Genomic DNA, 14,972 nt, shown 5'->3' with positions numbered 1-14,972 from the left:
TTTTCTCCTGGTACATGTAAGGTTTTATTTCTCAAAGTTAGATTTCTGATCATTTTGGAATTATGGTGGTAGTAAGTAACTACTTTTCTTTTTCCTTATGATATTCAATTTTTCCAAAACTATTTTATAAAAAAATTCATTTTCCAGTACTTTGAAGTTCCATCTCTATTTTATATATATATATATATGTATATATATATACACACACACGTCTTATATTTGTTATATATATATATAAAACACAAATATATATATATATATATATATATATATATATATATGTCTTTTTCTATACTGTATATTCTGTTCCTTTAATCTCTGTTAATTCATGTCCTAAAACCACACATTTCTAGTTATAGATTTTTTAACATCCATATTATTTAGAATTCAGCCCTTCTTACTTTTTTTTTTTGGTATTTCCTCAGATATTACTGCATACTTATTTTTCTAAATGAACCTAAAAATAAGCATATCTCATTCAAACATATAAAACTTGTTAGAATTTCTTATTGGGATAATATAAAATTTATAATTAATACTCACCTCTTTACGATCTTCATTTTATCACAGAGCAGGGATATTTTCCCATTTGTTCAAGTCTACTTTATGTCTTTCAGGAATGTTTTAACATTGTCCTCATACAGGTTTTGTACATTTTGCACATTTATATATTTTATATATGTCTCAAATACATTTCATTTTCTTATGTCACTAAGTATTTTATATTTTGTTGCTATTGTGAATGGCTTCCTATTCCATACACTCTAAATGGTTATTGTTAGCATATAGGAACAACTGTTCATTTCCATATGCTAAATATCTATCCTATCTCACTGAATACTTTTCTAAATCTTATGGCTAGTTGTTTACTTTCATCTGATTTACACAAATACGTCCAAAACAAAAATGTGGAGATACTGTGCATCCTTCCTTCTTTCTGAGCTTAATGGGAATGCCACTTTGTTGGATTATGGACTGAGGCATATAGGTTTTATCACATTAAGAAATTATCCTCCAATTCCTAGATTTTTAATTTTTTTAAATATTTATTTTGGAGAGAGAGAGAGAGAGAGAGGGAGAAAGAGAATCCCAAGCAGGCTCCACACTGTCAGCGGGGAGCCCAATGCAGGGCTTGAACTCATGAACCGTGACATCATGACCTGAGCCAAAGTTGGACACTTAACTGACAGAGCCACCCAGGTGTCCTTTTAATTTTTTTTTTTAAACCAGGAATTGGTATGAAATTTTGCAAAAGGCTTTTATAGCAACTGTAAAGAAAGCCTATGCTGTACAACAGTTCAAACTGTGTTGGCATTACCCTTGAATGTCTGGTTCTCTTATAAAATCACATGGGCCCTGGTGCTCCTTTGTGGTGCAGTTCTTCAATGACATTACATTTCTTCTCTGTCATGAGTCAATGTGAGCTGTCTGTGTCTCCTGGGGCAGTTTTGGCTAAATGTATTTCCTCATGAAATTGTTCATTTCATCTACATTTTCAAATTAGTTGACATAGAGTTCTACAAAATACTCTCTCAAAATCTACTGAAATGTCCTCTGTTATTTCCCACCGGCCATTTCCAATTATATGTGTTTTCTTTCTCCTTTGATTTGTTTTCTTTCTCCTTGATTGGGCCAGCTTATGTTTTGTGTGTGTGCGTGTGTATGTGTCTATGTGTGTGTGTTTTCAAGGAGAAAATATTACTTTTTTAAAATTTATTCTACATCTTTCTATATAATGTATAATGTACCTCATTTCTGCTTCAAATTTATTTTCATCTTTCTGACTTATGTTGGATTTTGCTGATAATTTGCTACCTGAAATTAAACTCATTTAATTTCATACTTCCATTTTAGTTTTTATAGGTTTTTAGAGCTGATTTTTTTTCTGACATCTGATTCTGAAAGGTGTTTTCATTCTTATTATTATTACTGTTTTATAACTTTGCAAATTTGAACTTTTCAAAGGAATTGTTTAATTGGATTTACTTTAAAAATGTTTCTAGCCAGAAAACTTGTTAGGAATATATTCTTGATTTCTAGGCGTATTACATTGTAATCACAGCATGCTTTCATGTAATTTTCAATTTATAGAACTTATTGAGCTTTTAAAATAACTAATGTATGTTCAACTTTTGTCAGTGTTCCCTATACACTTAAAAAGGATTTCTTCATTTGGATGTGTTCAAAATTATGTATTATATTTATATATTTATATTTATAAAATAAAATCTATATTATATGTAATAATATAGTTAATATAATAAAAATATAAAAATAATACAATATATTATACATAACAATATATATGTGTATATATGAACATATATATATGCATATATATATGTGTGTATATATATATATATATATATATATATATATGAACATCATATAATTCACTTTGGACTGAGGAAGGTAAAAGAAGTTTCCACATATCAAATACTTTTTGTGCATATCTACTTTATGAAGGTGGTGACTATACTATCCAAGATGTGGATACATTTTTAACTAATATACTTTCTTTGTGATTTGCACCCTTGAACATTATAAAGTATCTTCTTTTGGTCTTCTTAATGCTTTGCGGCATGAAAATTCTCTTGTCTAGCATTAGGATTTACCCTTTCTAAATCCTTTTTTCTTAAATGTGTATTTTGCAAAAAGATTGAATTGCATGAATTTCAAGAAGCAATATGAAAAACTTTTTTTAATTGTAGTACATAAATTAAGCCAAATTACATTTATTGGGTATAACTGTTTTATAAACCTCTTTTATAAAACTATTTTAAAAACCTCCATCATATTTTATATATTCATTATGGATGTCATATTTAATGAGTTTTTTTGTAGGAAGTCTTTTAGTAATTTTTAAAAATGTTTTTAAATCCAGTGCTAGGTTTTTATTTTAGTTTTACGTTATCATTATATTAACAACTTCAATAATGTTCTTATCCCTCTCACAGTTATCTTTTGCTTCTTGACCATTTCTGTTGTTCTGATTTGCTGTGGATTATGGTTTTTAATTTTCTTTAATCTGTATTTATTTTTGAGAGAGAGAGTGCGAGCGGGGGAGGAACAGAGAGATGGAGAGGGAGGCACAGAATCTTTTTTTTTTTTTTTAGTGTTTATTTATTGTTGAGAGAGACAGAGACAGAATGCGAGTGGGTTAGGGACAGAAAGTGAGGGAGACACAGAATCCGAAGCAGGCTCCAGGCTCCAAGCTGTCAGCACAGAGCCCAACACAGGGCTCGGACTCACAAGCTGTGATCTCATGACATGAGCTCAAGTCAGACACTCAACTGACTGAGCCACCCAGGTGCCCCGGGAGACACAGAATCTTGAAGCAGGCTCCAGGCTCTCAGCTGTCAGAACAAAACCCGACGCGAGGCTGGAACTCACACACCCCAAAGTTGATGACCTGAGCCAAAGTCAGAGGCTCAACTGAATGAGCTACCCAGGTGCCCCTGGATTATAGTTTTAATGTTGCCTTTCTTCCAGTCTTCTGCTTCTCTCCTTTAAGAAACCCAATTAAATATCAGTTGCATATTATTTCCCTGTCTTAGCTACTTCTGATCCTCTCTACTTTATTTCATTTATTTACTTATTTTTATCTCTCTTCCTGATAACCACTAGTATATTTTTGGCAATATTTATTTACCCTTGGTCATCTTTCCATTAGTTTCTTACGATTTTGTACTATTTTTTTTTCAATATTCTTCCTGAAATCTGTTACTTTTTGGGTTACAACTTTTCTTTATACTTTTTGAAGGCTTTTCTGAGTTTTGAATTTCACATTTGATAATTTCATATCTACAAGTGCTTATTTAGTGATACTTAGTTATTTGGGGAGTATTATACTACTGGATCCTTCTGCTTCATAGTTGATTTTGGGAGAGGGATAGCTTTATCTATTAAATATTTTTTTTATTCTCACTTTCTGTTTACCTCACATAGCAACTGCGTGTCTACTGCCAGCCATATTTCTTCTTTATAAAAATCTTGGATTTCCTAGGATATAGATGCCTAATAGTGGTGAAAGATTAGGTGAGCCACTAAACTTCTATTACTAGTACCCTAAGGAGCTGCATCCCTAAGGAATGCTATCTCTAGTACCCTAAGAACTTGTTTCTCAAGCACCCCAAGGTAACACCATTAGGAGTAGATACGCGTTTTCTGACAGCCTATATGTATATGTATATGTATGTGTGTGTGTGTGTGTGTGTGTGTGTGTGTGTATACACACACACACACATATATATATGCAGCTAATATATATGTGTATATATATAGATACACATTTTTTCCCCTGGGGGGTCCTTAATTTCTATCACCAGTTTCTAGTTTCTACCTTTCCCTTCACCACAATATTCCAAGAGATGGGTCTGTCAAGCTTGTTTCTTTCTTTCTTTCTTAGGTGGTATTAAAAAAAAATCATATTTGGTTTTGTGCATATTCAAGGTACTTCACTGTGATTCCTTGTCTCAGTGCTAACTTTTACTTTTTTTAATTTCATTTATTTTTGCTTTAGGTTTAATTGACATAAAATATCTTATAATTTCAGGTGTACATCATAGTGCTTCAATATTGCACACATTAAGAAGTGATCCCCAGGTTAAGTCTACTTACCATCTGTCAATATACAAAGTTTCAATGTTGAATTTTAAAAGGAATGTAACTAATGTTCCACGGTATAGACTATGCTATATAACCTAAGCTTTTGGTGAATGCCTTTATCAGCATAAAGAAATTGTTTTTGTTCCTAAATTTGTAAGGTTTTTGAACATGGATTTGTGGAATTTATTGGAGGCTGTTTCTGCATCTATTAAGATGATTATATTTTTTCATGTAGATGAAAATGCAGTGAATTATATCATAGATATTTAAATTTTAAGCAAACAGCATTCTTCTGTGAAAAATAACAGTATTTTTTAAAATCCATTGAAGAATTCAGTTTGCCACTACTTGGTTTAGAAGTTCTTAAGTGACCTGTAACTGTCCTTTCCCATACTGTCTTCATTTGATTTTGGTTATAAGATGATATCTGTATCATTAAATCTATCAAAAAATATTCCATCTTTTTCTCCTTTTTGAATATACTTCTATACATTTTAAGTGCATGCTTCTTGAATTTTGGTAGAGCCCAGTTTTCAGAACCACCTGTACTTGATGTGAAAATGTTTAATTTTTTTTTAATGTTCATTTATTTTTGAGAGAGAGAGAGAGAAAGAGATACAGAGTGTGAGCAGGGGAGGGGCAGAGAGAGAGAGGGAGACAGACAATCTGAAGCAGGCTCCAGGCTCTGAGCTGTCAGCACAGAGCTGGACATAGGGCTCGAATTCACGAACTGCGAGATCATGCCCTGAGCTGAAATTAGACCCTTAACCTACTGAGTCACCCAGGCGCCCCTGAAAACACTGTTTTAAAATGCTGTTCCATTTCCTTAATATTATGGGACAATCACATTGTTTCTTAAATATGTTTGTTTTTTTTTTTTTTTTAGAATTTATTTATTTCATTCAGGTTCTCAAATTTGTTGGCATAAAGTTAATAGTATTTTAAAATACAGTTTAAATATGCAGTTCTGCCTCCTTTGTGTAACTTACACTTTTTTTTAGGTTGATTTAATTTTTGAAAGAGAGAGTGAAAGAAAGCCATGAGTAGGGGAGGGTCAGAGAGAAAGGAGAAAGAGAATCCCAAGAAGGCTCTGCGTTGTGAGTGCAGAGTCCCATGCAGGGCTTGAACTCACGAACTGTTCGATCATGACCTGAGCAAAACTCCAAGAGTAGAATACTTAACCAACTGAACCAGCCAGACACCCCAAACCTATGACTTCTTGATTATAACTTTGGATTCCAGTAGTCATTATCAGACCTTGCTTTGAATGAGCCAAGGACAGAATACTAACAGCTTAAGGTTTTAGTGCATCTTTGGTGCCCAATTTTAAGATGAACAATATCTCAAAACATTGAAAGGTACAGAAATTGTGCTCTATTATTTGAACATATCTAGAGATGCCTTGGTTTCAAGATTTCTAGCTTGATTATATTTTCTCCATTTTTTCAGAAAATTTTGTTATTTGTAGGTATGTATTCAAGGATAGAAGAGTGTCCACATTAAACGTGATCATGAGTGGGGAGCCTGGCTGGCTCAGTTGGTTAAGCAAACAATTAAGTTTGACTCTTGATTTCAGTTCAGGTCATGATCCCATGGTTCGTGAGTTTGAGCCCTAAATGGGGCTCTGCACTGACAGTGTAGAGCCTGCTTGGGACTCTCTCTCTCTCCCTCTCTCTCTGCCCCTCCCCTTCTCACAATCTCTCTTTCTCTCTCTCTCAAATTAATAAACTTAAAAAAATACTTAAAAAAATTAAAAAGTACAAGTTATCATGAGCAAAACTCAATGCTTTGAGACAATGTCTGAACACAGTGTACCCAATATTAAAAATTACACATTATTCATTTCAATGATGCATCCAGCATAAAAATATTTTTCTTCTAACTTAGGACCAAAAGTTTTCTTGTTGGAAGCCTTAACAACAACCTCACAATTTTTAGATTTCACTTCAAGCATCTGTAATTGCTTTGCTCACTTTATATCCACGAGGGCAAATCTGGGCTGAGGAATAAGTGCAACTTCATTTCACATGTAAGAGCATAGCCTGTCTTTTATAGTTCTACAGATATAGTTGTAAGACTCAACTATTCTCCACTACTGCATATCAGATTATATTGCATCAGTGAGCATATTACATTTGATCTGGACTGGAGGTAAACAATCCTAATACAAATCAAAATATGGTAGATGGCTCATACAGTGAGTTCAAAATAAATATCAAGAAACTTGACTAATCTTCCCGAGGGGTGTCTGTATCTCAGTTAGTTTTCAGTCCACTTTCCAAAGACAATCACAGCTAAGATAACTGAACAAAGAGGAAAGAAGAATCATTCTCACTGCGCAGTAATAATTCTTTCCATGCAACCATGGTCTCTATTATATTAACTTGGTAGAATACAAAAAAATGATGATAAATATGAAAGCATAGTGGACTTTTGACAAGGGCAACATGGCAATGTACTTTAAACTCATATTTCACTTTTAATTTTAGACTAAATGGCGACACAACTAATGATTTTCATTCATTAGTGGGATGGAAATCTAGGATGCAGATCAAGTGTTTTTATTGCCAAATAAAATTTGAGAATAAGGTATTAGACACCATTAGAAATCAGATTACCTCTCCTCAAATTGGTATAGATTTTCTCTTACTTAGCAAAGTTAAATATTAATCTTGTATTTCTATTTAAAAATTTGGAAGATTGGTATCAGTGAAAATTTCATAATATATGTGCTTTTTACCTGATTACACACTGTTCATTCAAATTTCTTATATTAAATTCTGTTTAATTTCTACAGCTTCTAAATAAGTGATATAGTGCTTAAAATAGCATGCTATAATTTACTATTTATCACACGAGGTGAGCTAATTGTTTTCAGACAATGTCCTAATCAGATACAGCAGTGAAATTTAATGAAAAAAAATTTATTGGGTTGATTAGGTGATAGAATTGTGAATTGGGGGCATGCCATTTTCTAAAGTTTTTGTAATGAATAATGGCATTTAAAATTGTTCCAAGTGAAATCATCAGCTCTCATGAGCAAAACTTTGTATTGCTGTGTAGAGAAAGAGAATGGATTCACCAACATATATAATTTTTCATTTAACACAATTTAGGAAGATGACAGGGCAGTTCCTTTCATTTATGAATCTGAACCACTTAGCATGATTGAAACTCTGCTTACTCCATATCTGAGAGAAAAAAGGTAGCCATGTCTTTGGCAAAAACCTTTTTACTTAACTGCAGCCTGCATTACAGCGAATGCAGGATATTAGAGTTCCAGACAAGGCAATTCAGAAGTTAAAGGTCTATATGAGGACTGCTATGGAGAGAGAGGTAGGAGAAAACTTGTGAAGCAATTGCAAGTCTGATGTTCTGAGGGAAAGAAGTTTTGCATCATTGTTTGACTCAAGAACCACATAAACTGATATTAATACTGCACAGTGTATATTTTACTCAAAAGAGCAATTACTTTATAGATTTTTAGAAAAGCCAGTTTTTATTTTTATTCATATTATCTTTGAGGTAACTTATGAAAGTAGAGAAATTCTGTTATCACATATTCATATGGAAAGTAATCTAGAAATAAATTTTATATACGTATATATATATACACACATACATATATGTGTATATGTATGAGTTTATATGTGTGTGTACACATATATATATGAGTTTACAAATATCTTACTTTTGATGCAGGAACTCCAGGGCTGTTAATCAAAACTAAATAAAGGATCCATAATATAAACTAGCTTTTTGTATAGTGACAGATATAGTTACAACAAATTGCCACTGAATTAAACACTGAATTATACTGGTTAACTATCTACATCCAGTCAACTAAATATTAATCTTCTAAAGAACTGTTTCTCAAAATTATGTAGCATTATGGGAAAAGTATGCTTTATAATTAGAACTTAAACTATGAAATTCTATAGTTAACATAAAATTATAATCTTGTCTAAAAGGAAGGAAACATAAATTCTTTCTAGTTTTATTTTTTGAAATTAGTAAGGAATGCCTTTGTAAATGAGAAAAATAAATACTAGAATATGTGTAATGACAACCATCACCCTCTTAACGAAAATAGCCTGAAAGGCTAATTTTATAGCCTGGTCTCCAATTAATAGTTTCCATCTACCTACTCATTGTCAAAGAGAGCAAAATGTTTGGAGAAAATTACTAACTTCATTTAGTGAGATACTTCATACAGATAAATACATTTTCAGTCAGTGAGGAAGCTCTCAAATATAGCTAAGCATCAAAGGGTGCTCATCCTGCTGGTTGGCTGTCAAACTCTGTTCTCATCATTCCTCCTCACTGGCAGCAGGTCAAGGAAGAAAGAGTGTAAGAAGTCATCAATGTTGGTATATGCATTACTATTTAGACTCTAAGTTATTACACTATTTTTGGAGAGCCAATTTGCCACTCCATAGCAAAACTTAAAAACGTATGTACACATACACTTTGCCTACATATCTCTGATATCTTAAAATATATTTTTGTGGTAATAATCATAAATAAATACTTATGCATATGAATGTTTACCTCTGAGTAATTTCTCGTATCAAAATTAGAGTAACTTTAATGCTGATTAAAATTGATTCATTTAAATAGAGTATACTAAACCTATTTGGCAGAATGTTGAACAGCTATTAAAATGACATTGGAGACTAATATTAAACATTAAGAATATAATAAATAATATAAGAATTCTTATACATTATTTTTTAAATACTACAAAGCCATACATGTGCTTTGATTGCAATATTCAAAAGAAAATTAAATATTTTTCAATGTTAAAAGGAATTAGAAATACCTATATATACAAATTTATTTACAGTGTGATGTGTGAGGTGAGGAGACTGTGTTTGATTTTAAATGAGTTAATTCAGCTTCGAATTCTAAGATTTTCATAGCATATATATGTGTCAATATCATAATCTTAGAGGATTCTTAAAAGATCTTTTTTGTAAACTATTTAAAAAAATTGAGGTGGGGGCGCCTGGGTGGCTCAGTCGGTTAAGCATCCGACTTCAGCTCTGGTCATGATCTTGCGTTTAGTGGGTTCAAGCCCCGCATCAGGCTCTGTGCTGACAGCTTGGAGCCTGGAACCTGCTTCAGATTCTGTGTCTCCCTCTCTCTCTGCCCCTCCCCTTCTCATGCTCTCTCTTTCTCTCTCTCTCTCTCAAAAATAAATAAAAACTTTAAAAACTTTTTTTTTTTGAGGGAAAGGAATTCAAACTGTTTACTAAGATTGTGTCTGTGTGTAAACTTAGGTATAACGTACATTTATCTAACCACTGACCTCTAACTCATTAACAAAGTAGATTAATTTTATCCATATTGCCAAAACATCCATAAATAATAGTGCAGTCATGTTTATTTCTCACTGAGGTAAGCCACAAATTCTCTGAACTGCAACCGGAATAGATCAAAATCTTTTCTACTTCAATGAAAGCTTTGTTATAATCTTCATATAGAAGAGGAACAAAGTAAACACATCTACTCTATGAAGTTGTTCTGAACACTTCAGGAATAATGAATTAGACTGCATGTCAGGCTGTTTTGATTGGGGGAAGAAGGTATTTCTTCCCAAGGCTTATAAAGAAACTTCTGTTGGTTCATAAATGTCTCAATTCCTACAGGCCAGCATTAGCACCTCCCATTCCCTTCCAATCCAACACTTTTTAAAAGACACTATTTCTCTCCTTAATTTGTTAAATAGATTGTCTTCTTGGAATTGTATATATAATGGTGTATTATACATCTTCCCCTATCATTTGCTGTATTTACAATTTGTATGCAATTTGGACAACCTGGGTTTTCACATAGTTTTGTGAATATAAAATACTGTGGTTTAAAAATTTAATAAAATGGGGTGCCTGGGTGTCTCAGTCAGTTGAGTGTCTGACTTTAGCTCAGGTCATGATCTCGAGGTTTGTGAGTTCAAGCCCCGCATCAGGCTCTATTGCTGACAGCTCGGAGCCTGGAGCCTGCTTCAGATTCTGTGTCTCCCTTTTTTTCTCTGCTCTTCCCTTGCTTCTCTGTCTCTCTTTCCTTCCCAAAAATAAACATTAAAAATTTAATAAAATGTCACAGTGTTAACATTTGCGTTTAGTGGGTTTGAGCCCCGCACCCACACTTATAGTGTGATATATTATTTTTGACCAAAAGATCTAGTATTTATGATAACAAAATTTATAATTAGCTAGCAAAAGTTAATCAGGTAGAATAATTTGCTAGTGAAACTTCTTCCAGTTTACATAAAAAAAAAAAAAGCCCCCTTAGTGCTGTCTGATATAATCATTTTAATACATATAAAATCATCAAAAAGTTTAGGCATATATAGATACATTTATTTCAAACATAAATGAGATATTATAGATTAGTCTATAACCTATTTTTCCAACTTAAATGATATACTATGAAAATTAATATACATCTTTATTGTGAAAATTATATATGTTCCAAATTACTTATTTTGGCTTTAATTCAAATTAAAGTCATGGCAGTTGTTTTAATAGGTACAGAACTTAGACATGTGTTAAATTTTAAACTACCGACATAGGATTTTGAGAATTCAAGGCACTGAGCTGCTGCACATAAATATGTATATAGATTATGATAAAAGTTTGAGAATTTGCACAAGGCTTGTGAAGGTTCTAACAACATAAATGTAGCCAGGTTGTTTAGGGATCTTTTGGCACATTTATATTTACTCTATATTTTGTAAGTGCGAAATTGATTTTTGGCTAGTTTGTTTGTAAACTCTCATAGAGGATTGCAATTTATCCACATCCTTTGCCTTTGTAAATTATCTTTTGCCTGAGACTAGGATGTTTATTTATTTGATTTTGAAGGAAACCAGTTCTCCTGAATGTTTGTTATTGACCATTACATTCAAATTGACTCATTAACCTTGTCACATTTAAACCATTTGTGAATTCTCCCATTTTTAAATAATTGGATAAAACTGTATGGTCTGCTAACTCATTTGGAATTTAAAAGAAAAATAACCCTTTCCTTATTTTTATTGGAAAGTCTATAAAAATATAGCACAGACTCTGTGTCACTGACAATACATTTTATCCTGGTTTTTCAAATATGCATTGTATTTCCTTGTGGGGGGTTATCATAAAGTATTCAACTATTCAGTTTTTGATGGACATTTAGTGTGCTTCAAGCACTTATTTATTTATTCACTCATTCATTCATTCATTCATTTACGTTTATGTATTTTGAAAGAGAGAAACTGAGCACATCCGAGGGGGAGGGCCAGAGAGAGAAAGAAAGAGAATACCAAGTATTCTGATGCTGCAACTGATAGTGTGGAGCCCAACCTAGGGCTTAAACTTATCAACGGTGAGATCCTGACCTAAGCCTAAAGCAAGAGTCAGACACTTAACCAACTGAGCCCCCCAGGTGCCCCAGAAATTAGCTTGCTTCAAATATTTAAAACATTTATAGCACCTTGAAAATACTGCTTACACAAAATAGGGAATATACATATTTGTTGAATGAAAAATTTTCTCTAAATTGTCCTCCAATCTCTGAAAGTAGGGGTTGGGTAATTTTCATGTATTCAATTCTCTCTAATCCAAGGCCCAAGTCTCTTAGCATATATTATGGCTCACTAAATTCTCTTGAGTGTTGAGACTATTATATGGGAAAGTACAGTTTGAATTTATAGTTATGGAGGGGGATCCTCTTTCTAGAACTTAGTCCTTGGGTTAAATGTATGCCTGGATTTCACAGGCATTAACTGTAGGTTCAGAATATGCCCTAAGAATTGTACCTTCGTGAGTATGACAGCAATGAAACCAAACACAGAAAGGAGCCAGCACGTACCTGGACAAGAAACATCGCTATGTGGTGAAATTCTCCACGGCCCCCTTGCTTAACAGGAACTGTCATAAAGAATGTGCTGCCGTCTCTAGAAAACACTGGCTCCTCATTCTAAAAACAGAAGTGCACGTGATGACATCAAGATGGTATTGGACTTTTGTTTGCAAAATGGTCAAATTATTTTAAAAATAATGTGAATGCACCACCACCATCTATCTTCAGAAAATTTTCATGTGTCCCAACTAGAAACTGTGTCCATTAAACAGTAACTTCCCATTCCTCCCTACCCCACTCCCTGGAAGCACCATCAATGCCCTTTCTGTCTCTTTGTTTTGACTCTACCAGAACAAATTCTTTAATGACTGGCTTACAAAAACCAAACAATATCTAATATATTTTTTTCTGAAATATTTCACCCAGCCACTCTAGTTACTTGAACATACATTTCTGTTGATGCATATATAAATGTACTGAAACGCTGAAATTAAAAGGCTGCAAGATTGGAAGGAATCCATTGAAAATCATTTAATTCAAACTTCCCATCTTCACTGTTCACCCCTCCAAAAATACACAAATACAAATGCCCATTTGATGATTTTTTAATTAAGCTCTAAGTGGCATGTTACATCAATAGAATTATTTTCTGAAAATTAAATGATGGAAGCTATGCATATAGACTGCTTTCCTTTTGCTCCAGGGGAAACATTAAGAAAATGGATTTGTCTGAAAAACATTCAGTTCTTTCCTGTTGGATTAGTGACAGTGATTATACATCCGGTAAAAGAAAGACTTTTGATATGGTTACTTTTTTTGCAGGTCTTTAAAATGCCCTGTAAACCCTTTCAGATGATCTGGCCCTCCACTCTCTTTCTGATCTCATCTCCTTTCATTCTCCTGCTTCCTCATTGTGCATGATCCTGCTCCAGGGCCTTTGCACTTTTTATTCTGCCTGGTTCTTTCTTTCATCTCTTTCATATCTTGGCTCTGTATCACCTTAACAGTGAGGTGTTTTCCCATTACCCCATACAGAGGGTGATCTTAGAAGCCAGATCAGCCAACTCTGTCTGAATCCCTCATCTCTTTTTACCTACTTCTGTTTTTTTTTTCCATAGTACCTAACAGTATCCAACATATTTTATTTCAGGTAGGTATGCATTTTTTTTTGTATATGCATGTATGTATGCAGGTGGGCAAGTAGATAGGCAAGTAGGTGAAGTTCCTCAGGAATGTAAACTCCATGAGAGAGGTCCCTTGAATTCTTCACTGCTCTACCTCCAGCACCTAGATAATGACTGTTACATAAATTGTGCTTAATAATTATTTACTTATTTTACTTGAATAAGTAAATTAGTAACTATTTTCATAATCTCAAGAGTCTGGTTTCAGCTTTATTAGTGAGAACATCCCTTGATAGAGATATAAGGCTAATATTTTTCTTCTCTACTTCATGGACACTCATGAAAATATATGACATATGTAAAAATGTAAAACTGAAGGAATATACAGTTCAAGGATGAAAACATTGCATTGCTAGGTATATAATAAATACTGACAAGATACCTGAGTGAATCACATCTTTCAACTATTATAGAGTCAATAATTCTGTAGGTTCCCTCTCTTGCCCTCTGGAATCTCTCTCTTTTGCCTTTGTACATGAAACATCTTCTGCTTGGAACAACGTTTTTGTTTTGCTTTTTGTACTGAATCTTACTTATTTTTTTTCTTAAACTCAAGGAACAGAAACCATTACCAAATTTCCCTGGTTAGAGAGTGTCTCGTAGTTAAGAAATCTCTCCTTAGAGATTCTAACAATTACACTGTATTTATCTCTATCATGACATTCAATGCATTCTATTATATGGTTGGCTTCTTTCACTAGGCAAGTAATAATTAAACTAAGTTTATAATTTTATCTTTTTAGCTTTATTGCCTAGGACCCAGTAGGTGTCCAGCTCATAATTGGATAGATGAATGCATGTTTACAACAGGCAAAATATTTGTTATATATGTATCATTCTATCCACATTTGCTCCACCTTATCAGCTCCTTCCCTATTCTCTCCTTGTGATTTGCTCCAAAAGTAAATTGCCTTTTTAAGGTACAGGATTATCTGAGAATTCTCCTTTTTATATTTGTCTACCCCACCCCCCCAAGCCCTTTCCAATTCTAATGTCTTATAAATGGTTCAGCAAAGGAGCAGATGGATACTATATTCCTAAATGCATTGCTGGGCTTAAAACCCTTCACCATGAGGCAATATCTACATATAAATAGGGCTCTATGCCAACCTTTTCCTAGAATCAAATAATGGAAATGGAGCCAATTTCACTGTCTACTTTTACGATTGTAAGCAAGTCAATGTTTATGACACACAGAACAATGGATTGGGGATACCAAACTCTATTTCTTGACCAATAGTTTTGTACATGGGTTATCACAAGCCTCTTGAAAGCCAGGCCACATTCTCTCTGTTCTTCCTACTATCCAGAAAGTGAGCATATGATGATTATACT

The 14,972-nt window shown here is 33.3% G+C and overlaps 1 protein-coding gene across 3 annotated transcripts in view; it reads right to left on the bottom strand.

The window, feature by feature from the left end:
- DPP10 (dipeptidyl peptidase like 10) overlaps nt 1–14,972 on the bottom strand; it is a 1,350,210-nt gene that overhangs the window by 71,849 nt on the left and 1,263,389 nt on the right. For all 3 annotated transcript variants that reach the window (XM_078451370.2, XM_078451369.2, XM_078451371.2), the window contains exon 13: nt 12,463–12,570. In XM_078451370.2, the coding sequence (XP_078307496.1) occupies nt 12,463–12,570 (108 nt within the window). The remainder of the gene's footprint in view (nt 1–12,462; nt 12,571–14,972) is intronic.

Source organism: Panthera onca, chromosome C1 (genome assembly GCF_046562875.1).
Source record: "Panthera onca isolate mPanOnc1 chromosome C1, mPanOnc1 haplotype 2, whole genome shotgun sequence".
Taxonomy (NCBI): domain Eukaryota; kingdom Metazoa; phylum Chordata; class Mammalia; order Carnivora; family Felidae; genus Panthera; species Panthera onca.
Note: the sequence above shows the minus strand (reverse complement) of the source record. Positions and strands in the feature narration are given on the sequence as shown.